This window comes from Hemitrygon akajei, chromosome 5 (genome assembly GCF_048418815.1).
Source record: "Hemitrygon akajei chromosome 5, sHemAka1.3, whole genome shotgun sequence".
NCBI lineage: Eukaryota > Metazoa > Chordata > Chondrichthyes > Myliobatiformes > Dasyatidae > Hemitrygon > Hemitrygon akajei.
The window spans coordinates 132,440,024-132,466,350 of record NC_133128.1 but is presented as its reverse complement, the minus strand read 5'-3'; the positions used below and the strand labels follow the sequence as shown (position 1 = coordinate 132,466,350).

At 44.9% G+C, this 26,327-nt stretch overlaps 1 protein-coding gene across 1 annotated transcript in view; it reads left to right on the top strand.

The window, feature by feature from the left end:
• Nucleotides 1-23,464: 23,464 nt before the first annotated feature.
• LOC140728177 (Krueppel-like factor 7) overlaps nucleotides 23,465-26,327 on the top strand; it is a 73,201-nt gene continuing 70,338 nt past the window's right edge. The window contains exon 1 of the mRNA XM_073046493.1: nucleotides 23,465-24,062. Within this exon, the coding sequence (XP_072902594.1) occupies nucleotides 23,961-24,062 (102 nt within the window). The 5' untranslated portion in view covers nucleotides 23,465-23,960. The remainder of the gene's footprint in view (nucleotides 24,063-26,327) is intronic.

The following is a 26,327-nucleotide window of genomic DNA, read 5'->3' as shown; positions in this document are numbered from 1 at the left end:
AGACCCGATTGTATGAACTTCCACCACCACCGCCGGCAGTGCATTCCACACACCCACCACTCTCTGTGTGAAGAACTTACCCCTGACATCCCCTCGGTACCTATTTCCAAGCGTCTTAAAACTATGCCCCCTCATGTTAGCCATTTCAGCCCTGGAAAAAAGCCTCAGACTATCCACATGATCAATGCCCCGCATCATCTTATACACCTCTATCAGGTCAACTCTCATCCTCCGTCACTCCAAGGAGAAAAGACCGAGTTCACTCAACCTGTTCTCATAACATAACTTACAAACGTAGATTGACTGTATGCCCATAAAGTGGCGCTAACAACATTAAGGTCCCTACACAACTGACTGACAGGAAATGGTAAAGCAGTGATGGATAGGGGTGTGGGTTAGTGGGTGGAGGCGTTGATCAGCCTTACTGCTTGTGGAAAGTAATTGTTTTTGAGTCTGGTGGTCCTGTGTGGATGCCATGTAGTCTCCTCCCTGATGGGAGTGGGACAAACAGCCCATGAGCAGGGTGGGTGTGATTCTTCAAGAAGTTACTGCCGGTGATGCATTGGGAAGTCTTGTTTACCTGTTGTAGAGCCTTCCTGTCTGCCACATGGCAACTGTGGCACCATGCAGCGATGCAGTGGGTTACGATGCACTCTACTGCACATCTGTAGAATGATGTAAGTATAGGTGTGCATAGTTCAGCTCTCTTCAGCCTCCTCAGAAAGTAGAGGCAGTGGTGAGCTTTCCTGATTGTGAGGAATGTGTTCTGGGACAATGAGAGGTTGTGCAGGATGTGTATTCCTAGGAGTTTGAAACGTCTCGCGGTTTCCATTGCTGTGCTGTTGATGTGAAGAGGGGTGCGAATGGTGTGAGCTCTCCTGAAGGCGATAGCCATCTTCTTTGTCTCCTTGACATTAAGGAAGAGGCTATTTGCCTGGCACCAGTACTTAAGCTCCTCCACCTCCACTGTAGGCCTCACCACTGTTGTGTCATCGGCGAAATTGACAATGTATTACTCGGGTGTTTGGCCGTGTAGTCGTGTTTGAGCAGACTGTACAGCAATGGCTAATACTCCATGTTCAATAAAAGGCGTGACACAATTTCCATCCAGTCTCCATTTGAGCATGCTTCCCTTTATTACTGACCCATGCACAAGCGAATCAGCACCTTCAGATTCAGAATCAGAATCAGGTTTATTATTATAGGATGTGAAATTTGTCAAATTGCGGCAGCAGTACAGCACAAAGACATAAAATTACTATCAATTTCAAAGAAAATAAATAGTGCCAAAAAAAAAGAAATGACGAGGGTTCATGGATTCATGGACCATTCATAAATCTGACAGCAGAGGGAAGAAGCTGTTTCTGAAACAACTGTGAGTCTATGGCAGGGTTTCCCAACCCAGAGGCCACGGACCCCTCGGTTAATAGTAGGGGTCCATGGCGTAACGAAGGTTGGGAACCCCATTGAGCACATCTACATGAAACACTGTTGTAGGAAAGTGGCATCCATCATCAGAGATCCTCACCACCTAGGCCAGGCTCTTTTCTTGCTGCTGCCATCGGGTAGAAGGTTCAGGAGCCTCAGGACTCACAGCAGCAGGTTCAAGAACAGCTACTACCCCTCAACTGTTAGGCTCTTGCACAAAAGGGGATGGCTACATTTATTTGCCTACCCATTGAAAAGTTCCCACAACTAATGATCTCACTCTAAAGACTCTTTATCTTGTTATTTCAAGTTCTCGTTACTTATTGCTATTTATTTATATTTGCACTTGCAGAGTTTGTTGTCTTCTGCACTCTGGTTGATCTTTCACTGATCCTGTTATAGATACTATTCTATAGATTTGCTGAGTATGCCCACAGAAAATGAATCTCACGGTTGTATGTGGTGGCATATATATACTCTGAAACAATAATAAAACTTACTTTCAGCTTTGAACTTTGAACTGTGCCTGCTCCCTGATGGTAGTAATGAGAAAATGGTATGTCCCAGATGGTGAAGGCCAGGTGGCTGCCAGTTTCTTGAGGCATTGCTTCTTGGAGATGGGAAGGGTTGTGGCTGTGATGGAGTTGGTTGACACGACAACCTTCTGCAGCCTCTTGCGACCCTCCATACCAGGCAGTGAGGCAACCAATCAGCATGCTCTCCACAATACACCTATACAGATCTGCAAGAAGTGCAGCAGTCAACGCATCACTTTGACAGTGCCAACTGTAAGATCGTGTGTCAATTCCCACCGCTGTCTGTAAGGAGTTTGTCTGTTCTCCCTGTTTCCTCCCACATTACAAAGACGTATGGTTAAGGTTAGTGAGTTGTGGGCATGCTACATTGTCACTGGAAGCGAGCCAACACTTGTGGACTGCTCAGTACAATCCTCACCAACTTGATTCGATGCAGACAATGCATTTCACTAATGTTTCAAATAAAGCTAATCCTTAATCTTGCTTTAAGATGTCTTTTGGTGACACACCACATCTCCTCAAGCTCCTAACAAGCTGCTGGCCTGCCTTCTTCATCATTGCATCAATGTATTGGGTCGAGGAGAGACCTGAATCAGAATCAGGTTTATTATCACCAGCATGTGAGGTGAAATTTGTTAACTGATTCTGATTCTGAAGTGTTGGGTCTAGGAGAGATCTTTGAAGGTGTTTGTTTATTGAGATACAGTGTGGGATAGGCCCCTCCGGCCCTTTGAGCTGTGTTGCCCAGCAACCCCTAACTTTACTCTAGCCTATCACAGGACAGTTTATGATGAGCAATTAACCTATCAACTGGTATGTCTTTGGACTGTAGGAGGACTGTAGGAGCGCCTGGAGGAAACCAAACGAGGTGAAGGGGAGAACGCACTGCTTCCTTACAGACAGCAGTGGGAACACCCAGGAACTTCTTGTCTTCTGATCCATTCTAGGAAAATCCCACATCTCCCACAACTTTCCTTACTGTACGATAAACTCTGCTACACAATTTACTCCCCAGTAGGAAGTCCATTATTCCCATCACCTTTCCAGTAAGTTTACCCCTTTTTACAATTTATATCGGTGACTTGGATGAAGGCCCCAAAGTTATGTTTGCTAAATGTGCTGAATGCACAAAGGTGAGGATCTGAGAGGAACTGGTTCACCCAGAGGGTGATGGAGTCTAGAACACACTACCTGAGAAGGTGGCGGAGGCAGGTGCTCTCACAACATTCAGATGCGCAGTTGAATTGCAAGGCCAATTGCTACTTGGCACCCAGCATTGACATGTAGGGCCGAAGGGCCTGTTTCTGTGCTGTATGAATCAGAATCATACTACTTAATCACAAACAAAAGGAAATCTGCAGATGCTGGAAATCTGAGCAACACGCAAAATGCTGGTGGAACTCAACGGGCCAGGCAGCATCTATGGAAAAGAGTACAGTCAACGTTTTGGCCCGAAACATCGACTGTACTCTTTTCCTAGATGCTGCCTGGCCTGCTGAGTTCCTCCAGCATTTTACGTGCTTTGCTCAGACTGCTTAATGCTGACTTGGATGAAGCTGTGTTATTTTGCAGCAACAGCACAGTGGGAAGACATAAAATGACTACAAATTACAAAATAAGTAAATAGTGCCAAATAAAGGAATAAAAAGGTAGTTTGTGGACTATTCAGAAACTTGGTGGCAGTGGGGAAGAAGCTGTTTCTAAAACATTGAGTGTGGGTCTTCAGGCTCCTGTACCTTCCTCTGATGGTAGTAATGAGAAATGGGTGTTCCTGATGGCAAGGGGCCTGAGCGATGGATGCCGCCTTCTTGATGCACGTCCTCTTACAGACGTCCTCGGTGGGGAGGAAGGTCGTGTCCGTGATGGAGCTGGCTAAGTCTACAACCCTCTGCATTTGGTTTCCATGCGCCATTGACCAGCAACCCTTTATCGTGTTAGGGTGACACTCATGTTCAGTGCCAAATCAGAAGGAACTCTACACAAGTTTGAGCTCAATGTGTGCTTTGCTCTGGCAGCCAGATATCCTATCAGAAGCTTGTTTGATCTGTCCGTTCCCGGCTCCCGGAATTGTCTGTACTGTTCCTCTTGCAAAAATGGCGGAAAGATTGTCCGGGGGTGGGCATGGGGGTGCTCCCTGTCAATAATTCTCTAGACAATCGGAGCAAAATATGCAGATACGGCTCACTGGATGAATGGATCACTGGGAAATTACTCACTATCCATTGAAATTCCCAACAGCGTGACTGAATACACAATGCTCAGATGCATTGCAATCCTGGATAATGACAAACAATTTTCTCTTTGTCATCGATGGTGAATGAAAGAGGCAATTTAGAACGTGTGAGAAAGTGTGATTGAACCTTGAAGATAGAGACTGCTCATTATCATTGAGAAAGGGAAGCTTTAAATTTCCACTCCATTCATCAACTGTAAATGGTTATTTGTGTCTGTAAGTAGTAATCAGAACTGAGGAAAGAAATTAGGCTGCACACTGTAGTGGAAAACCTACAAATCTGAACAGGCACTGATACATAGCTAGAATGTTTGTTGATGGTAAATAAAACTTCGTTAATCTGCCACCCAACCATTTGGAAATTATAATGATTCAGCATCTGGCTGGGGCCTAAATTCCTGCGCACTCATCCACTAACCGGGGCCCCCCATACCCTAATCTCTCCTGACTCAGGGCCCTGCTTCTGTGCCTCCTTTCACTTACTAGGGTCCCATTTTCTACATTCCCTTCCGATTCCCACACTCATTTCTGACCCAACGTGGGTCCAGCTTCCCACACACCATTCCCGCTCACTTGGCTTATTTCCACACTTACTTTCAATTTACCAGATTCATTGGGAAATTCTACCATACCGCATCTAAAAAAAGAAAATTAATAGTGTGTTGGTGTATGTGTGGAAGCAATTATTCTGATCAACCATCGTAGCTAGTTCTCACCCACTCTCCCCCTCCCTGTCTATTATCTCAGTTACTGCTCTGCACTGTAAACACTTTGAACCACTTTTTATAACGCTGTTTATATTGTAAATACATGCTGGTATTTAAGCACATTTTATTCCATTCCATAATTTTAATTTAATTTTCATATAATACTTTATTCTTTATCAAGTGTTGTTACGTTGCTTGCCGTGTCAACACACCACAGCAAATTCCTAACACATGTAAACATATACGGTGATTAAAGTTGATCCTTGATATTTGATCCTAATGGAATAAATTAAATAGTCTGGAAAATCTGCTTGTTAGCTACCACTGAAGTATCTGACATGCTGAATTAGAATTTTGTGGAACTGGCTCAAACAGTCCCAGAGAGCTGCCCCCTTGTACGGTGCTGAGGGAGTGTCACACTCTCAGGTTGAGGATATGGGAATAGAAACAAGAGTTAATGTTTCAGGTTGAAAACCATCTGTTGAAATTCAAGTGTAATGCCCTGGTTCATATTCTTTACTGTTATGCTGTATGTATTGTATTTTTTGCTGTTCTGTGAGAGCTGCTTGTTTTCAGCTTATTTGGACTATTGTTGAAGATAAGAGAGGAGAGAAATGTGAGCCATCCAATTAGGATGGTTGGATTAAGGGAGGTTTCTCTAGTGAGGGACACTAAGGTTGGGCTTGGCGTGGTTGTTCGACAGGAGATGAAGAGTGAAGACCAGTCGTAACATATGATCCAGTGGGGGGGGGGGTGGGGGACCCGTTTGTTCGAGATGGATTGCGAGCGACGTTCAGAAGGTGGTGTGTGCTTTCACGTTGACCGAGGACCCAGCGTGTGAGTGACAGAGAAATTCAAGATGAGCTCCAACTTGTGCACATTTGACTGTTTAATTAGAATGGGCCCTTTTCTTATTGTTATTCATTACTAACCCTTTAGTTAAGATTCATAAATATAATTCCTACAATCATATGCAGTGTGCTGTCTGTTATTTCGTGGCATTAATTTGTAACAGGGTAGCAAATGACACAGCATCCACACAAACCGGGGTTTGGGATGGGATCGAGTGTGCCTCAACCTCACGAGTTTGGCGGAACCGGAGCCTGTCTTCCCTAGACTCACGCAGCCAAGGAAACCAGGGTGTTTCATTGTGGTGATTCATCTGGGATCGATTTCATCGGATGCTGTGTGATGGCCCTGAGCATTGATCCAGTGGGTTGTGTGTTTAAGTCTGTGCTACACTATTGTTCGGTAAAGTGATTACGAAACATGGTTATGGATGATGCAGGGGTGGAACAGGGGTTTGATAAAATAGCAGGCAAATACTTTGTTCTAGTCCAGACTAGCACTGACGTAACGGCAGTGGAACTGCCTGGTACTATTGGAGGCCCCGGGAGAGGGGTGGCAGTGGTCTGTCCATACTTCCCGGGAGGAGGGGAGCGAAGGCAAGTGTGTCGAATTGAAAGCCGAGTTTCCCATAGCTGGGGGCAGACTTTAAAGAAAGGTTGCTCTCGATTCTGCGGAGTGAGGGGAAGCAGTGGTCTGATGAAGGTCTAATGAGTCCTCCAGCGAGGGCTGAGCATTCTGAGTTGGTAGAGGCCCTTATCTCCCTGGCGAATAAGTCCCAGCTATCGTAGACTCAGCTTGTTCTCAGGAACGAAGCCCACCCCTAGAGGGGAGGAGGAGTATGAGACTTGGGCAGAGCAGGCCTCTCAGTTGCTGGAAGAGTGGCAGTGCTCTGATGATGAAAAAAGACAATGATTGGTTGAAAGTTTGAAGGGGCCCGCTGTTGACATAGTGAGACCCGTAAAGACACGGAACCCCGTTGCTACCTCTGTGGCCTACCTGCGTGCATTAGAAAAGTGGTTTGGCACGATGAGAAGCCCATTGGAGCTTATGACGGGGTTTCAGAACGTGTTTCAGGAGAAGGGGAAGAAGCTTTCTGCCCACATTTTTCGGCTAGAGAGGCATCTAAGCTTGGGGCGTAGAGGGGCCATTCAAACGGCTGAGATGAATTAGTTAAGAATGGACCAAGTGGCAAAAGGCACCCATTCGCCGGACCTGATCACTTGGGGTCTCCGAATGTCTCGTAAGGCACACCCCCTCCCTCATTTGTTGAGCTGATCAGAGAAATAAGAGAGGAGGAGAATGCGATGGAGACGTGGGAGGCCTCTGTTCGCAGGGCACAGTCCTCGCTAGTGGTCCCCTTGGCTGAGGTGACCTCTGATAACCTACCACAGGGAGTGGTGAAGGAGCCTGTGGCAGAGTTTAGGACTGAGATGTCCTGGTGGGTGTGCCCTCGCTGTACGATTGAGCTGATAGGGAGGTGGACCTCCCAAGGGGACGGATTACGCAGAGGGCTGCTAGTGGCTGGGGTCCCATGAGAAGTGGAGTTGTCTGTTATAACTGTGGCGAAGAGGGACACTTCAGGCGGGAGTGTGAACGACAGGAAGCCCCTCGGAGAGTGAGCCCCCGGGTACCTAAGCAGAGAGACCCAGTGAGGGAACAGCCTGGCATCTCAGGGGGAACACGGTCCCAGCTATATACCAAGGAACACCCTAAAGCAAAAAAACCTAATCCTGAAGACACAGTGAGGCCAAGCTCCAGTGTATCGCTATGGATTGAGGGTATTTGTGCTAGAGCCATACTTGACACAGGCTGTCAAGTTACTCTGCTGTATTGTTCGTTTTACAACCGTAGTTGACGCATTTACCATTGACGACACTCAGTGCACTAGAGATCTGGGGTCTTAGTACGGATGAGGTCCTTGATACATTAGTGATGGTTTGTTCGGACCCAGTCGAGAGGGATGAAGCTTCAATTCTCACAGGGACGAATACTCCTATTGTGAGGAGGCTAGTGGGAGCCTGCAAGGAGAGAGTTGGAGAGAGCTTCCTGAAAACAGTGTCCATTCACCTTGTGTTCCGAGCTGCTTTTGAGGAAGTGCGTGACCACACTGGGCTGGATGATGAGCGTAAACGAGGGACTGTGTAGTTCAGCCATTCAAAACCAGTCATGTTACAGCCTGGGGAAGTAGCAAGAGTGATGGGAAACCCCAAATTTCCTGGAATGCCTGAGGCTGAGGACCTCTTGGTGGATGCTCTGGAAGACTACAAAAAGGAGTCAGGCTTATCTACTGTGGTACAGGTGAGGCCCGAACTACAGAAGCCCTCAGTTGTATGGGTGAACAAGATGACAGTGAGTGCCAGGAACACATTGGTCACCCTCAGACGAGGGATGTCAATGGCACACCTCCTTCCGGTAAAGTTTAGTGTCCCTGTGAGACGAGTCGAGCAGAAACTCTCTCCGAAAAGAGGAAAGATGACTGCTGAGTCATTCAACTTTGGGGACTCCCTGATACCTAGAGGTTGGAAGAAGATGTTGATAGAGAAGATGTTGAAGCTGGACGATGTCTTTTCTACTGATGAGTTTGATGTGGATTGTTCCAAGAGCAATCGCCACAACATCCGGGTAACAGAGGACACCCCGTTCAGAGAAAGGTTGCAGTGACTGGAGCCTGCAGAGGTGGAGGACGTTTGGCAGCATCTGCGGAAGTTGACGGAAGCTAGGATCATCACTGAGTCCAGACGCCCTTATACATCTCCAACAGTAGTGTCCAGGAAGAAGAATGGGAAGGTACGGATGTGTGTGGACTATTGGACCCTGAATAGGCGTACAGTCCCCAACCAGCATACAGTCCCAAGAACTGAGGACACATTGGCCTGCCTGAATGGTGCGACGTGGTTCAGTGTGCTGAACTTGAGGAGTGGGTATTACCAGATACCCATGAGTGAGGCTGATAAAGAGAAGACTTATCTGAAGTATGAGGAGGGAGCTGAAAAGGCTGATGAATTAGCTGAGGTCATGGCTGCCAAGAAGGATCAAAGAAATAAGAGAAGGTATGATCAAAAAGTTTGGTTCTCCCAACTCATGCCTGGAGACCAAATCCTCATAAAGAATTTGGGGCTACCTGGGAAGCATAAGTTGGCTAACCACTGGGTTGCTATGCCCTATGTAGTGGAGAGTCAGATGCTAAATGTACCAGTTTTTCAGGTGAAACCAGAGGATGGGAATGGGCCGGTAGGGATTCTCCATCGGAACCACCTTCTGCCTCTGGGACAAGAGGTGTGTGTTGACCTAGAGCCCGACCTGGACCCTACACCTGGTAAGAGCACTCTGCTGTGACATGGAGAGATTTAAGGACCAGCAGCAGGAAAGATTAGATTGGCTCCCGCCCCTGAATGGGCTACAGATTTGGAGGATGAGGAACTGAGGGTGTGGTATATGCTGCCTTTTGCTCACTCCCCACTGATTGAGGAAGAGATTCCCAACTCATCTCGCGCTGAGGCAGGTGAAGTCGGGGGGAGTATCTGTGGACAGGCAGGTTTGCAGCTGGACCATGATGAGGGAGGGGGTGCTGGGCTCGAAAGTAACTGGGAATGAAGCTGAGCTCAGCCAAGTGGCAGAGGGACGTGAGATGCCAGAAGGCACGAGTAATAGACAGGGGGAGACCTCACCATGTAGACCACAAGTATCCCAAGGAGGGTCTGAAACTGAAGACTTAAATGATGGGGTACAGAGGTCTCAAAGAGTCAGGAGACTCCCAGTTAGTCTGGCCTATGTAGCATGGGGGGTGGGGAGCAGAGTGTGGTGACTATCCCCCTAATGAGATATATCACTACTCCTTACAAATGGATTGGAGGTTCTGACATCACAAAATTCCTTTGAAAACTGTGTTATTAATGATGGGATGACAAATGATTTCAAAGTCATGAGAATATGACTGTTTTGGTGGGGGGGGAGGGAAAGTGTAATGCCCTGGTTCATATTTTTTACAGTTATCTGTATGTATTTCATTTTGTGTTGTTCTGTGAGAGCTGCTTGTTTTCAGCTTATGTTTGGGTTATTGTTGAAGATAAGAGAGAAGAGAAATGTGTGCTTTCCAATTAGGATGGTTCTAACGGCGACTCCTTTGCTTGCATCTTCGGAAACAGCTCCATTTCCATCTTTAATATCTCTATTTTTCCCTCTCAGGGTTCTTTTGAAGACCCTGACCTGGAATTACACGCTGACCTGCTCTCGGGGTCTCATGACTGGCCATTATTCAATATACCAAGGATGCGGCCTAGTAGATTAGCTTTGGTGTTTCGGGATTCCGTGGCTCTGGAGGCGGGCGGACTCGAGGTCGCAGGAAATTAGTGTGTTGTAGGAGATGGAAGATCTCTGGCTGTGTGCACAGAGACCTGAGTTCTTTGGGCACAGAGTCAGGAAAAGCGACATAACAGACTTTTAACATCGTAAATCAGCAAATTGTTTGTTATGTCTCCCCTCTCGCTGTGAAATGGAGACAACTCTTTTTCCCTTATTAAGGAGAGAGAGAGAGCCTGTGGTATGTCGAATTACCGGGTGAACGGGTAGTCTTTGGAGTACTGCAAGCCTGTGTCTTTATTGATGCTTTGCTGCACACTGGGGGGTGGGGTTTGAGGTTCTAACATTTAACTGTTATTCATTCTTTGGGGCACTCCTCTGTTTTCGTGGATGGTTGCGAGGATAAAGAATTTCTGGATGTATATTGTATACATTTCTCTGACATTAAATGTAGCTTTGAAACTTTTAAGGGGAGGTTTCTCTGGTGAGGGACTCTAATGTTGGGCTTGGAGCTTTTGTTTGACAGGAGATGAAGAGTGAAGACACTGGGGAGAACCAGTCATAACATACTGGTGGGGGACCCGTTTGTTCAAGATGGATTGCGAGCGACGTTTGGAAGGTGGTGTATGCTTTCACGTTGACTGAGGACCCAGTGTGTCAGTGACAGAGAAGTTCAAGATGAGCTCCAACTTGTGCACATTTGACTGTTTAATTAGAATGGGCCCTTTTCTTTTTGTTATTCATTACTAACCCTTTAGTTAAGATTCATAAATATAATTCCTACAATCATATGCAGTGTGCTGTCTGTTATTTCATGGCATTAATTTGTAACAGGGTAGCAAATGACACAGCATCCACACAAACTGGGGTTTGGGGTGGGATCGAGCGCACCTCAACCTCATGACTTTGGTGGGACCGGAGATTGTCTTTCCTAGACTCACGCAGCCAAGGAAACCAGGGTGTTCACAAAAAAACAGCCTCAACTTGACATTTTAACTGTGTTTCTCTTCCCACATCTGCTGAGTACTTGCAGCATTTTCTGTTTTTATTTCTGTTTGAATCACTTGGGTTTACTATTTCTCTTTGTACTAGCATTCAGCAAAATGAGACGTCTTTGCTCATTCAAGGAGATTCTCGTAGGGAGATTCATCAGTTTTATAACAAGCAGCCAAAGGGAAGTGGTCACCAGAAGGAATTAGACACTGTTCAAGCTTTACTTCAATCTTCATTTTCTTTGTGCATTCACAAGCTCCTTTTGTTCCTTTCCACACATATTTTTACACTTCTGAACTTTCTCAGCACCTTCGCACCACGGTCTGGTATGTCTCTCACTCAAATCTGACTGTTCAATGGTCTAAACCAGCATTTTGAATGCTGCACGCCAAAAAAGAACAAAAATGTAAATCTTATATGGTTAACAATATTGTACACTAAGTGGCCATTTTATTTAGTACATCTGCCTGTTAATGTAAATATCTAATCAGCCAATCATATGACAACAACCGGAAGCATAAAAGCATGCAGAGGTGGTCAAGAGGTTTGGTTGTTGTTCAGACTAACATCAGAATGGGGAAGGAATGTGATCTAAGTGACTTTGATTGTGGAATGATCGTTGGTGCCAAACGGGGTGGTTTGAGTATCTCAGAGACTGCTGGTCTCCTGGGATTTTCATGCCCAGTCTCTGGAGTTTACAGAGAATGGTGTGAAAAACAAAAAAAAAACATGCAATGAGCACCACTTCTGTGGACAAAAATGCCTTGTTAATGAGAGAGATCAGAAGAGACTGGATAATGCTGACAGGAAGGTGACAGTAACTCAAGTTAATTCCAACAGTGATGTGCAGAAGAGATTCTCTGAAAGCAAAACACGTCAAACCTTGAACTAGATAGGCTACAGCAACAGAAGACTACATAAAGCAGAAGGCCACTTTACTAGAACACACCTGTACCAAATAAAGTTGCCTCTGAGTGTATATTGGCCATAAAGAATTTGTCAAAAAGATAATTTTACAGATAGGCCTTTGGAGAAGTTTCCTTGTTAAAGATTAAAAATAGTAAAGATTAGTTTTATTAGTCACATGTACATTGCAACATATAGCAAACTATGTCATTTGTGTCCAATCAAATCAGTGAGGATTGAGCTGGGCAGCCCGCAAGCATCATCATGCTTTTGGCGACAAAATAATATGCCCAATTCTTACTAATACTAACCGGTATATCTTTGGAATGTGGGAGGAAACACATGCAGTCATGGGGAGAACATGCAAACTCCTTACAGATAGCACTGGGAATCAATCCCTGATGTTACAGCTAGTGCTGTAATAGTGTTATGCTAACCACTATGCTACTTTCAGCATCTGGACAGTAAAGGCACCTGCATTAAGCTATTATTTATTGACTACAGCTCTGCCTTCAATGCTATAATTCCAAGGAAATTCATCTCCAAACTCCTCGTCCTGGGACAATACCTCGATTTGAACTGGATCATTGACTTTCAGACCAACAGAGTGCAATCAAGTAAGGGAAGACAGGAATACCTCTGCCACGATTATTCGAGCACTGGTGCTCCGCAAGGTTTTGCTTTCCCAAAGCAGCTCGGAGTAGGCCCGAAGCCTCGGTATTCGGTTCATCACACTAGCAGGGCAAATCGCTGCAGAGCTCACAGACACGAAGCATAGCAGCCAGGGACAGTCTCACAGTCTCAGAGAGAGGAGTCCCCAGACTAACCCGTATTTAATATAAGGTCCATTGTAACATGCAAGAGAGAGTGTGAAGGATCAGAGCTACTTTAAGGCTACATCACCCTGGAGTTTGATTCACATGACTAACCGCTCTGTGCATTGTTGCCAAAATGTTCATTGGAGAAGACCTGTGATATTGACTGCCTCTGTGAGTAAAGCCATTGTAAGGGATATCTCTCACCCTGTACTCTTTCCTTCTATCCAGAAAGGCATTACCAGCCCTTCTCCTGTATTTTAGAGGGAGTTACAATGACAATTATATCCTTTTATTTTTGAAGCCTTTGTTTAGATCAGATTGGTTCTTTTTTTCCTTCCCTTTAACCTCTTTTTGGTTCTTTTGTCTGGATTCTAAATGCCCTCCCCAGCTTCCAAGCTCAATTAAAACAATGCCATGCCTCACGATCCATCGTCACACAGCTGCTGGCTCTAGAGTCTGTCGGCTAGCCCTATAACTGCTTGCTTTGATTGATTCCAATCTTTGTGGCCAGGAGTTCCTTTCATACTCAGCCAGGTGCCCCTTCTGGGCCGGATGGTTTCCGTGGGTTCACCCTCTTGAAGGATGATCTCACATTGGCCTCAGAGACTGAGCTCATGTTGGCCTCAGTGGAGAGAGTCAGAGCTTCAACTTAACTTATTGGATGATCTCTCCTGGGCCCAGCACATAGAGGCAATCAAAAGGAAGACACGCCAGCAAGTTCATTGACTCTCTTAGGAGGTGAAGCTTATCACTGAACTCTCAATTGTCTAAGTGGCTCTGCTGAAAGTATCCTGACTGGCTACGTCACGGTCTGTTACGGCAATTTGAATGCACAGGAATGTAGAAGCTGCAGAGAGTCGTGGACTCTGCCAAATACATCATGGGTACATCCCTCTCCATCACAGGAGGCACTGCCTCGAGAAGGCAAAGATCCCCACCATCTTCTTGCAGCTCCCATCAGCCAGGAGGTATGAAAGCTTGAAACCTCACACCACCAGGCACATTGCTCATTTGATGCTATGTGCCCATGATGCTGTGTCGGTAGGTTTCCACTGCACCCTTTGTACATGTACATATGATTAGTAACTTTGATTTCAATGCATGACGAATGGGCCTTAAGTGGCCAAGCCCTGTCTCCGGCCTTTGATGGTTTTTTGATCGCTCACAGCCACTAAAGGGTATTGAATTCATTGTGTCACAGAGGAACAGGCATTCGGCCCATCACGTCCAAACTGGCTGCGTGGGTTTCCACTCTGTGCTCCAGTCTCCTTTTGGCCCTTGTAAGTTATCTGTAGAGTGCATGTAGCCAGGAGTTAGAATAAGGGGGAATTAGATGGAAATATGTGAAGAGTTTAAAGTGGGATTAATATAAGATGAGTGTAAATGAGTGGTTGATGGTCGGCATATACTCAGTGGGCCAAATGGCCTGTTTCTTTGCGGTAATTTTCTATGACAAATTGCTGAAAAATATTAATATTACATAAGCTAACGTGAAACAGGACAAAGGGTTGCCTCGCTCCTTCTTTTGAAAGAATGAGATCACAGTCTATACACTATAAGGGGCAAGATGTCCCTCAGCTCAACTAGCTCTGTCTCTGTCCTCAGTACAAGTGATAAGAGTTATACAGCATGGAGACAGGTCCTTCTGCCCCAAGCCCATGCTGACCAAGGTGTCTATCTTTTGTCTGCGTTTGGCCTCTATCCCTCTTGGTTTTTTCCCTCCATGTTCCTGCCCATGTACCTGCCTCTACCACCTGCTCCAGCAGCTTCTTCCACATATGCACCACCCTCTGTGAGAAAAACTTGCCTTTCAGAACTCCTTTGCATTTGTGTGTGTTGCTCTGGATTTCCAGCATCTGCAAGATCTCTTGCGTTTATGACCTGCTGAGCTCCTCCAGCACTTTGTGCGTGTTTCTCTCCTTTACGTCTTCCCCTTTTCACCCTAAACTTACACGCCCTGGTTTTGGACTCCCCTACCCTGGGAAAAAGACTGTGACCATCCACCTTATCTAGGCTCCCATGATTTTATGCACCTCTATGAGGTCACCCTTCAGTCTACTATGTTGCAGGTTAAAAAGTTCCAACCTCTCTTTTAACTCAAGCCCTCTTCCAGTAACATATTTGTGAATCTTTTCTGCACTCCTTCCAACTTTGTTTTCTTTTTATAGCTGGGCGACCAGGACCACGTGCAATAGTCCAACAGTGAAGCAGGAATGTCAGACCCATCAGCATCTGAGCCCCAGTGCGTCCTTGACGCTCATGTTGTGGCGTGCAACCACAGAGTCGAGAGCATGCTGACCATGTTTGCCGGCTCTTGGATTGTATTTATTAGAGTATAGAAGAATGAGAGGGGATCTCATAGAAACATTTTGAATGTTGAAAGGGTTGGACAGAGTAAATGTGGAAAGGCTGTTTCCCTCGGTGGGTGAGTCCAGGACAAGAAGTCACAGTCTTAGAATTAGAGAGTACCCATTTAAAACGGAGATGAGGAGAAATTTTTTTAGCCAGAGGGTTGTGGATTTATGGAATTCGTTGCCACATACAGCTGTGGAGGCCCGATCATTGAGGGTGTTTAAGGAGGAGATTGATAGGTATCTAATTAGTCAGGGTATCAAAGGATATGGGGGAAAAGCCGGAAATTGGAACTAGATGGGACAATAGTTCAGCTCATGGTGGAGTGGCGGAGCAGACTCGATGGGCCGAATGGCCTACTTCTGCTCCTTTGTCTTGTGATCCTGTGACCTGCATGTCGCTAGCAGCTGACTATATTTGCCAGTAATACCGGCTGCAGTTCTGTGCGATCCGGAGCAGTTCATGCAAACCTCGGCTCTCGGAAGTGGCTGTTACAACTATTTGCAGGTAGCCTAGAGATCAGGGGGACAGCACGCCCCACCCCATCCCCACTCCCCCCCTCACCCACAAGTCAGGTTCAAGGTTCCTGCATCCATCACCATCTCTAGGTCTCTGTTGCTTTGCCAGCTTCCAATCCTCTTGAGCGGAATTGCCATCAATTCGGTGATCCTTAATCTTCTTTAAAACCTTTAGGATTGGAACTTTGTCAAATCAAAGTAAATTATATCTATCGGATTGCCTTGCTTCACTAATGCAATTACTCACTCAATAAATTACGGTAGATTAGTGAGGGATGGCTGATTTCTAAATCCATGCTGTGTCATTTCAGCTCATTTCCCAGCACACTGGTGGAGGGGAAATGACCTAGTGGCCACACTGTCCAATTAGAGGGTGATGGGCTAATCCAGACATAGAGTGAGCTTCTTCACTCAGAAGAAAACACAAAACAATCTGAAAATACATTGAATTTTATTTTAACACCAAAAATACATCATCAGCTCTTGTGAAATCAATTATATTGGTGATTAGAAGATTTTTATATTAGAAGACTTTTACATTATTATATAGAATGCACAGTGACAGGCCGTTTGTTTCATTTATGAAACATTTTTGTTGGCTCCTGATGCTCTTACAAGCTTCCCTGCATCTCCACTCTACCCTACTCTGCCAGATTTGCATCCAGCCTTCCCGAACTGCATTTCCGCCATTGATCGTCACTGATGACTGCTGTAGTAAGTTCCACTCTCGAAGTATTTTTATTTTGGATATTTCGGCCATAGCACTGGCTTGTGTCACCTAGCAGGCAGAACTATCATTGCTATGGTTGCCTTCATCTTAGACAATAGAGAAGTGACTTCCACCGAGGTATCATCCTATATCATGTCACATGCTCCACATGTGTTGAGTACAAGTACAGATGAACAGTGCTGAACTCCATATATAGAGAGATACAGCCTGGAGACCGGATTTGCTCTGACCATCAGCCCCCCATTTACACCAATCCTCCACTAATCCCTTTTCCTCAGTCTCCCCACTTTCTCATCAATTGCTTCCATATTCTGCTCACCTGCACACTAAGGGTAATTTACAATGGCTAACTGACACACCAGTCTGCACGTCTCTGGGGTGTGAGATGAAACCCATGCAGTGAAAGGGAGAACAAGCAAATTCTACACAGATGGCATGAGAGGAAATACTGAACCTGGGTCTCTAGTGGTGTGAGGCAGTGGCCCAACAAGGTGCACACCACTGGTACCATCGGGCAGGAGGTAGAGGAGCCTTAGCTCCCACACCACTAGTTTCAGGAACAATTATTAACCTACACCAAAGGGCTCTTGAACCAGCATGAAAAAAATTCACACACCACAACTCTGAACTGGTTCCACAACCTACACACTCACTTTCAAAGACTCTACAATTCACATTCTTAGTATTATTTACTTATTTTACGCATTGATTGTTCGTCAGTCTTTATTTATGATTTGTTTTTTCATAAATTCTATTGCATTTCCTTATTTTTCTTCAAGAAAAAGTACGCAGGTGTTTCCAACGAGTGGACAGTCGCAAGGCTGCGGGACCGGACGGCATCCCAGGGCGGGTACTCAGAGTGTGCACAGCACAACTGGCAGGTGTGTTTACAGACATTTTTAATCTCTCCCTCTCCCAGTGTAGAGTGCTCTCCTGCTTCAAAACACCCACCATTATCCCTGTACCTAAAAAGACCAAGGTAACATGTCTGAATGACTGGCGTCCTATCACGCTCATCCCTATAATAAGCAAATGCTTTGAGAGGCTGGTCGAGGACTACATCTGCAGCTTGCTACCACCCACACTGGACGCCCTACAATTCGCTTACTGACACAACCAATCAACAGATGACACAATAGCCACAGCTCTACACACTCTACATAGAGGGATGCTTATGTGAGAATGCTGTTCTTGGACTATAGTTCAGTATTCAACACCATAATTCCCTCCAGGCTCAACAAGAAACTCAGAGACCTTGGCCTTCACCCTGCTTTGTGTAGCTGGGAATATCGAGGAACAGATAGGAAAACAGATCCTAGAAAGGTGTAATAATAACAGAGTTCTCATAATGGGAGATTTTAATTTCCCAAATATCAATTGGCATCTCCCTAGAGCAAGGGGTTTAGATGGAGTGGAGTCTGTTAGGTGTGTTCAGGAAGGTTTCTTGACATAATATGTAGATAAACCTACAAGAGGAGACTGTACTTGATTTGGTATTGGGAAATGAACCTTGTCAGGTGTCAGATCTCACAGTCGAAGAGCATTTTGGAGATAGTGATCATAAATCTATCTCCTTTACTATAGCATTGGAGAGAGATAGGAATAGACAAGTTAGAAAAGTGTTTAATTGGAGTAAGGGGAATTATGAGGCTATCAGGCAGGAAATTGGAAGATTAACTTGGGAACAGATGTTCTCAGGGAAAAGTACGGAAGAAATGTGGCAAATGTTCAGGGGATATTTGTGTGTGGAGTTCTGCATAGGTATGTTCCAATGAGACAGGGAAGTTATGGTAGGGTACAGGAACCGTGGTGTACAAAGTCTGTAATAAATCTAGTCAAGAAGAAAAGAAAAGCTTACAAAAGGTTCAGAGAGTTAGGTTATGTTAGGGATCTAGAAGATTATAAGGCTAACAGGAAGGAGCTTAAGTAGGAAATTAGGAGAGCCAGAAGGGGTGATGAGAAGGCCTTGGCGGGCAGGATTAAGGAAAACTCCAAGGCATTCTACAAGTATGTGAAGAGCAAGAGGATAAGATGTGAGAGAAGAGGACCAATCAAGTGTAACAGTGTGTATGGAACTGGAGGAAATAACAGAGGTATTTAATGAATACTTTACTTCAGTATTCACTATGGAAAAGGATCTTAGTGATTATAGTGCAGATTTGCAGCAGACTGAAAAAATTGAGCATGTAGATATTAAGAAAGAGGATGTGCTGGAGCTTTTGGAAAGCATCAAGTTGGATAAGTCGCCGGGACCGGATGAGATTTACCCCAGGCTACTGTGGGAGGCGAGGGAGGAGATTGTTGAGCCTCTGGTGATGATCTTTGAATCATCAATGTGTCATGGTCTGTGTTCCGGTTCATGGTCTGGTCTGTGTACTCCGGACTCCAGGTCTTCCGGCTGTCCCTTGTTTCAGTTGGGCTTTATCATAGGCACTTGATGTTCGTCTTGAGGCTGGGGATATAGGTGTCCCTGGGTTCGAGTGTAGGTGCTGGTCTGTCTTGTCAGTATCCTGTCCTTGCCTCTGTGGGGTAAATCAGGCTGTCTTTGCTGTTACCCTATGGTTGTAATGCCTGCACTGTTTAGTGCACTTTATGCAGTCCTGGGTAGGTCTGTAGTCTAATGTAGTTTTTTTTCTGTGTTTTTTTTTACATAGTTCAGTCTAGTTTTTGCACTGTTTCATGTAACACCATGGTCATGAAAAACGTTGTCTCGTTTTTACTGTACCAGCAGTTATGGTTGAAATGACATAAAAAGTGACTTGACTTGATTTAGATGATGCAATGTAAAGATTTTTACTCCTCATGTATATGAAGGATGTAAGTAATAGTCAATTCAATTCAAGAAAATGAATCTCAAGGTAGTATATAGTGACATATACATACTTTGATAATAATTTTACTATGACTACTTTGATTTTGAAACTGTGACACTATTATAAATTTCTTTCATTAAGAGATTTATTATTGTGCGGTTATGATGCACTTGGTGGCTACATTTCAGAAATTACTACACAATTCCAAGGTAAACAGAAAATAAAATAAAGTCCCTTTCACATTCCTATGATTTCCAAGCTGAATTTATTATCAAATAAATTAACCAACAATTTGAAGGAGATATGAAACAGTGGTTCTAATACTCTATAACACTGAAGACTTGAAACACAATGTAATTGCTCTTGTAAAAGACAACAGTCATGAAAGTGCTGGCGACACAACCTCCAGGTGAAGTTTGAAGCTTCCGCACAATGTGCCGTTTGATGCTTTGGTAGGCACCACTGAGAACGGAGGACTCGAGCTCTGACCTTGAGGGGGGTTAGAACAGAACTTGTCCATTGCTTTCCCCTTGGAAGTGGGCCACACTTGTAGGCGCAGCCATCGTAGCCTGTCTGACAGCTGACATCTCAGTGCCTGTAGCAACACCAGAAGGCAGCCCATGTCTGAATACTGCAGTAAGCTCTCACGGCCCACTAAGAGCCCTTCACCGAACCACACTCTAGTTAGTGGGAACATTCTAGCCAATAAAAATACTTGAAAGACAAACACTATGGGAGCACACAAAGGTGAACATACATTGCCCGATTGCAAATCAACGTACCATAGTTTACTTTGACGTGTTAATTTTATGTCTTTGTTTTATTTGTTATGAAGGTCAGGTATGCTGCTTGGTCCTGCATGCTGATCAGATCCTTGAGTATTAGAACATAGAACAGGCCCTTCAGCCCATGATCTTGTACTGACCTTTTAACCTACTCCAAGATCAACTGAACCCTTCCCTTCCACATAGCCCTCCATTTCTCTATCATCCATGTGCCTGCTTCAGAGTCTCTTGAATGTGCCTGATGTATCTGCCTCTACCCCCACTCCTGGCAGTGCATTCCACGCACCTACCACTCTGTGTGAAAAGCTTGCCTCGGAAATCCCCCTCTATACTTTCTTCCAATCGCTTCAACATTATATTTTTCACACTAGCCATTTCTGCCCTAGGAAAAAGTCTGGCTATCCACTCAGATCTATGCCTCTTATCTTGCACACCCCTACCAAGTGACCTCTCATCCTTCTCTCCAAAGAGAAAAGCCTTAGCTCACTCAAACTATCCACATAAGACAGGCAGCAGCCTAGTAAATCTCTTCTGCACAATCTCTGAAGCTTTGTTAGGTTTGGGGGGGAATATGTCACACGTACATCAAAACATACAGTGAAGTATGTCATTTTGGTAAATCAATCAGCGAGGATGAAGGCAAAGGGTGAAGGGTGAAGGGTTGCATTTTGGATGTCAAATGTAAGGGAAAGTTAATGGTAGGACCCTTATCAGCATTGATGTGCAGAGATCTTGGAGTTTGAGTCCATAGCTCCCTGGAAGTGGCCAGGCAAGTAGATAGGGTGGTAAAAAAGGCGAATAACATGCTTGCCTTCTTTGGTCAGGGTAAGGAAGTAATATTGCAGTATATAAAAATTTGATTAGGCCGCACTTGGAATATTGTGTGTTCTGGTCAACCCGTTACAGGAAGCATGTGGAGGATCTGGAGGGGGTACAGGAGAGGTTTAAAAGGATATTGCCTGGATTAGATGGAATGAACTATAAGAAGAGGTTGGGGACCCCATTACAGGAAGCATGTGGAGGCTTTGGAGAGAGCACAAAATAGGTTTAAAAAGATGTTGCCTGGATTAGACTGTCTGAACTATAAGAAGAGGTTGGACAAGCTGGTATTGTTTCCTCTGAAGCATAGGAGGCTGAGGGGAGACCTGTAGGAAGTTATAAGAGGTGTGGATAGTGTAAACATTCAGAATCTTTTTTCCCAGGGTAGAAGTGGGAAGCAGGATATATATTGAAGGTGAGCTGTTGAGTTCAAATGAGATGTGACGGGCAAGTTTTTTTTACAGAGAGTGGTGGGGGTCTGGAACAGATTGTCTGTGGTGGTGGCGGAAGCAGATACAATTGTGGTGTTTAAAAGGCTTTTTATCTAGGAACGCATGAATGTGGATCAGGTACAGGCAGAAGAGATTTAGTTAATCTGGTGAATGTCAGGATCTGTAGTAGAAGTGGTGGGAGGTGAAATAGGTGCTGATGCTGCCATTGTACACAGGGCGGACAGTTCAATGTTTTGTTGTTGAAAATAGTCATTGGCTGATAGATATGCTGGACAGATTGTTATTTAGTATGGATCACCCTGGCCTTAAAATGGTCCAGGACCTGTTGCTTCTGGGCGTGGGCTACATCCTTAACTGAGGAATTGTAAATGGAACAATATATGATGCAGTGATCATGGAGTGTCACTGATGATGTGGACTGGAGAGGTAATACAGGTTCATGCCGACTGGTTCTGACAGTATACATCTTCGGGTGAATTGGATAGAGTGCCAAACTAGCTAAAGTTATTGAACTGGACTGTAGGTACCTCAGCAATCAATCCAGAGACACAAGTACAAATTTATTTGCAGGATTGGAGAATTTAAGTTCAGGTAATTAAACAAAATTTAAAAACTAGCCTCAGTAAAAGTGTCCGCCAGACTGTAAAAGCTCATTTGGTTTACTAATCACATGCAAGCATGGAGATCTGCCCTCATTACCTGGCTATGCCTCAAGATCCTCCTCTGGGTGTTCCGGTTTCCTACCACGTTCCAAAGATGTATGGTTAGGGTTAGTGAATTGTGGGTGTACTACACTGGTGCTGGAAGCGGGTTACCCAGAGCAATCCTCACTGCTTGATTTGACACAAAATGACACATTTCACTGTTTTGACGTACATGTGACATGTAAAGCTATTTTTTAATTGAGACACAAGAGGCTGCCAACTCTGGAACCTGGATCAAAAGCAAACTGCTGGAGGAAATCAGTGGGTCGAACAATATCTGTGGAGGCAAAGGGATGAGCAATATTAATGCTGGAATACTGAGCAATGGTGGTGACATGTCAAGGGTCAGTGATCTGTCACTTGATGGCGATGGTCATCGCCGAGCACAGATAGTAATACGTGCTATGTATCAGCCATTGACTGTCTCGTTTGCCGAGGAGATGCAAGTGGAATTGAACTGTGCAATCTCAAACAAATGCTCATCCTGACTTCATGATGGAAGGAAGATTGTTGTAAGGACCAACTGTAGATAGTGGGCCTCTTATATCACCTTAATGGAGTCCTGCACTGATGTCCTAAAGTTGGGATACATAACCTCCAACAATCATAACTATGTTTCCTGTGAGGTATGACTCAACAATAGGAGTATTTTTCCCTTTACACCCACATATTCAGTTTGACCAGCATGCCTTGATATGGCACTCAATCAGGATGTTGGCAGCAAGGCAACCACTCTCACCTACCCTAAGGAATTCAGCTCTTTGGTCCACACTCAGTCTGATCCTATCACAACTCAGGCTGGTCACGGGAAGGGTAAATGGTGCTTAACTGTGTGTTAACATGGGCTGGGGAAGGCAGAGCATGAATTCATTGTTAGCCCGGACAACTAAAAGGTTCCAGTCAAAAAAAATGTCAAAGACTCCCATTGAAATAATGACCGTTTTTATAAACTATGTGATCAGATTAGTGCGTGCGGATGAGGAATTCAATATTGTTTTAATTATCAGCAGGCGGCCGCATTGACTAACCCCTGAAAAATTCCAAAGCATCAGTCCTGCAGCACAGATGGGGCAATAATGGTGATGCGACTTCGGTATATAAAGAAGTCTGTCAGCCCTGCCTTTAGTTCGAGAGAGCCACTTAAAAAAATTACATTGTCTTTATTTACCTCCTTTTTTTTAGACACTGCCTGACTTGTCGCCTAGTTTCTTATTTTAGAAACCGTTTGTGGGACAAGGTTGCAGAAGTTACTACTACACATCCCCACGACACGCTAACCATCTCTCTCTGGTCATCTGAACCCTGTTGCAGCTTTTATATAGCGCTCTAAAAATAACTTCCCTTGCAATACCAAATAAGAGAGCAGGGAGCCCCACCGACAGCCAATCAGCAGGCGCGTTCGCGTCGCCGCTGCGCCCCGGGAGGGAGAAGGTGATGACTCACTCCCTCTGCGGCTCTCCCATTGGTCGGCAGTGACATCAGCGCACGTTGCCCTTTTACGGAGCAGGCCTCCTCTTTGATTGACAGGCGCTGCCTACTATTCTCTCAGCTGGCTGTTAACTGTGTTTTTCTCCCCTTGCCTGTCTCCCCCTTTGCGTTGCAGTCCAGTGGTGCGCTCTGCTAAAGAGGCAGAGAAAGAGAGAGAGAGGGAGAGAGAAAATAAAGCAAGGATTGCTGAGAAGCATCGCCAATGCGGAAATACATGGACATCACATGTCCCTCTGAGTTCATTTTTGTCCAAAGATCTGGAAGCATCGGAGGCTGCAGAAAGATTGCAATCAAAGACATTGACTTTCCAATCTATTCTTTTTAGAGAGGTTTGCTTTGCATTGCTTGGATAAACAAAGACTGGCTGCCTTTTGGGTGCTAATTGCAGAGGGATCCGATCTGCTCTTCATTGTCATCAATAATCACCCCCTTATCTCTCCCTTTCCCCTCCCACCCCTTTCTCTTTCCCTTTCCCTTTCCTTTCTCTCCCCCCTCCCCTAGACCCCTCCCCTCCCCATCTCTCCATCATCATGGATGTTCTGGCGAATTACAGTATATTCCAGGAGCTGCAACTTGTCCACGATACTGGTTATTTCTCTTCGCAGCCTTCTTTAGAAGAAAACTGGCAGCAGGTGAATGTTTTAAAATATTATTATACAGGCTCCGGGGAAGGGGAGGGGGACGCCATCTGGCAAGGCACAGCTTTTAAGGTGATGTGTCTCTTCGTTGTGGAGAGCGAGAAGAAATATTACTGACTCCCCAAATGAAAGAATAAAGGCAATTGTCATTAAGACGACCCTTTCTCTTCTGATGGAGTTGTAAGGCATATTTTAAATGTAAGAACACCTTACTTGGAAATCAATTGAATGTACTGCGTATGCAACTCCGGCAGCCCTGTGCATTTTATTACAGATAAGTCATTGGCTGAGCAACATTAATGCAAAATGGGATCATTTGTTGTTTTTTTTCTCTCTCTTTGAAGAAATGCGACGTGTTTTCATCCCTTCTGCAGACAACGGAGTAAAATAACAATAGGGAAGCCCTTCAGTTTTTCTGTGATAGTAATTTAAAATCTGCAAGTGTACTTTCCCCGTCTGATTTTTTTTCTTCTTTATTTGGTGACCTCGTGAGATATCCTTAACTGCCCTCATACAAAGCAATTCTAATCGTTGGTGCTAGTTAGTCAGCAACTCATTCCTGTATCACTAATTGTTATTTTCAGTCAGTCACCCCTCCCCCGCGTTGATTCGGGGACGTTCTTTTTCCTTCTCTCCCTCTGAGATATTGATGAAACTGGCCAGAGTTAAAATAGGGGAGAATTTCACGGCAGCCTTATTGACCTCAGTGAAGATAAATAACAATACCTGATTAAGTGGCAGATTTGTAACGTTTTCTGCTTCACCTGTTAATGGCCGAGGCAATACAATGCAGTGCTGATTAATGAAATGCGAGTTACCGGTGGTTAATGTAATAAGATTCTATCTAATAAACGCGTGCTGTAGGCTTAATGATCAGGTTGACGCTACTAAAAAGGGATTCTATCTGTTAGTCATTTATAACCTCAGCGCTTCACAATGGAGTTTCTTGCGTTGCTACGATGTCCATTTACTCTGCTGGGTTTTTTACCTGTCCGGTTTTGAGTGCGATATCACACAGCATCTCTCGTCGGTGTTGTAACCAATTCCCGATAATTTTTTTTTTGTCATTGCAACATTTTAGAACAGCGTTCTACGGCAGGGCCACCTAGAGTCACAGGGACGTTGATTTCGGGAGGTTGCTGGGTTTTTTTTTGTTTGAGGGCTCGCGTAAGCAATTTTTCAAGGAATGAATGTGGCGTTTTGACTTTTTAAGGAGCCTCGTGGCATGTACGGTTTTGGCAAGTCCCTGTCCGTATGCCGCATCGTTTTGATAATTGGTTGTCGTTTTTAATCCATAGATTTTAACTGCTTAGGTTTGAGATGAAAAAAAAGGGACGTAATGTTATATATTTTTTGGATTGGATTAAATCTAAAACGGGGGTTAAATTGCAGGGTCTGTTCCACAGATTAATTGGGATGATCTAAATGAGGTCCTTGAAATGATAAATAAGAGTAGGATAGAGACTCTTTCCTCTGAGGTGGGGGGGGGGGGGGTGCGCAATGCTTAGAAGAAGCCATTCCAGAATTAAATTAAGCAGTACGGAAAAATACTGGAAATCGGGGATTATTCTCCGATGTGGGGCACTTGGAAATTATTGGAAGGCGAAATGATTTTCATTAGGTCTAATAGCTCAAAGAAATAGCGGGTAAGTGGAATTAAGGTGCAGAATTATAGAAGACTTGATTGAATGGTCTTTGGTGTTCCAATTTTGTGTTTGCTCAGCGACTTGTTACTCATTTTTAGCCTTGATTTGGAGAGGCTCGCAATGAAAAATGTCGCTCTCGCTCCCTCTCTGTCTCCATGCTATTTTTTCCCATCTTGCTCTCACTTTCCTGCCCATTCCATGCAGGACGAGTATCTCTCTCATTCAACTGGAACTTGACCTTTCAACCCATGAGGATGAGGAATTTAAGATGAGCCAACAATTTTTTTCAACTCCCAACACAGAACCAACTCCTGAAGTGTTTTGCTTCCAATACTCATTAACCTCATTCCAGTTGTCAGTCGTGGTCGTACTGCCGGGTAACGGCCTTTCAGCCCTCTTGGTCTTCATTGACCATTAAGTGCACTAATCCCATTTTTCTTTCCCCCCCCCACCCCCGGCAATCCCGTCAAATTCCAACACCCCCTGCCATTCCCACCCAACTCGCCCTCAGACCAGGGGGTAACTTGGAGCTGCCAACAAGCCGCCCAGCCTGCACATCTGTGGGACGTGGGAGGGAACCCACGCAGTCACGGGAGTAATGAGCGAACTCCAC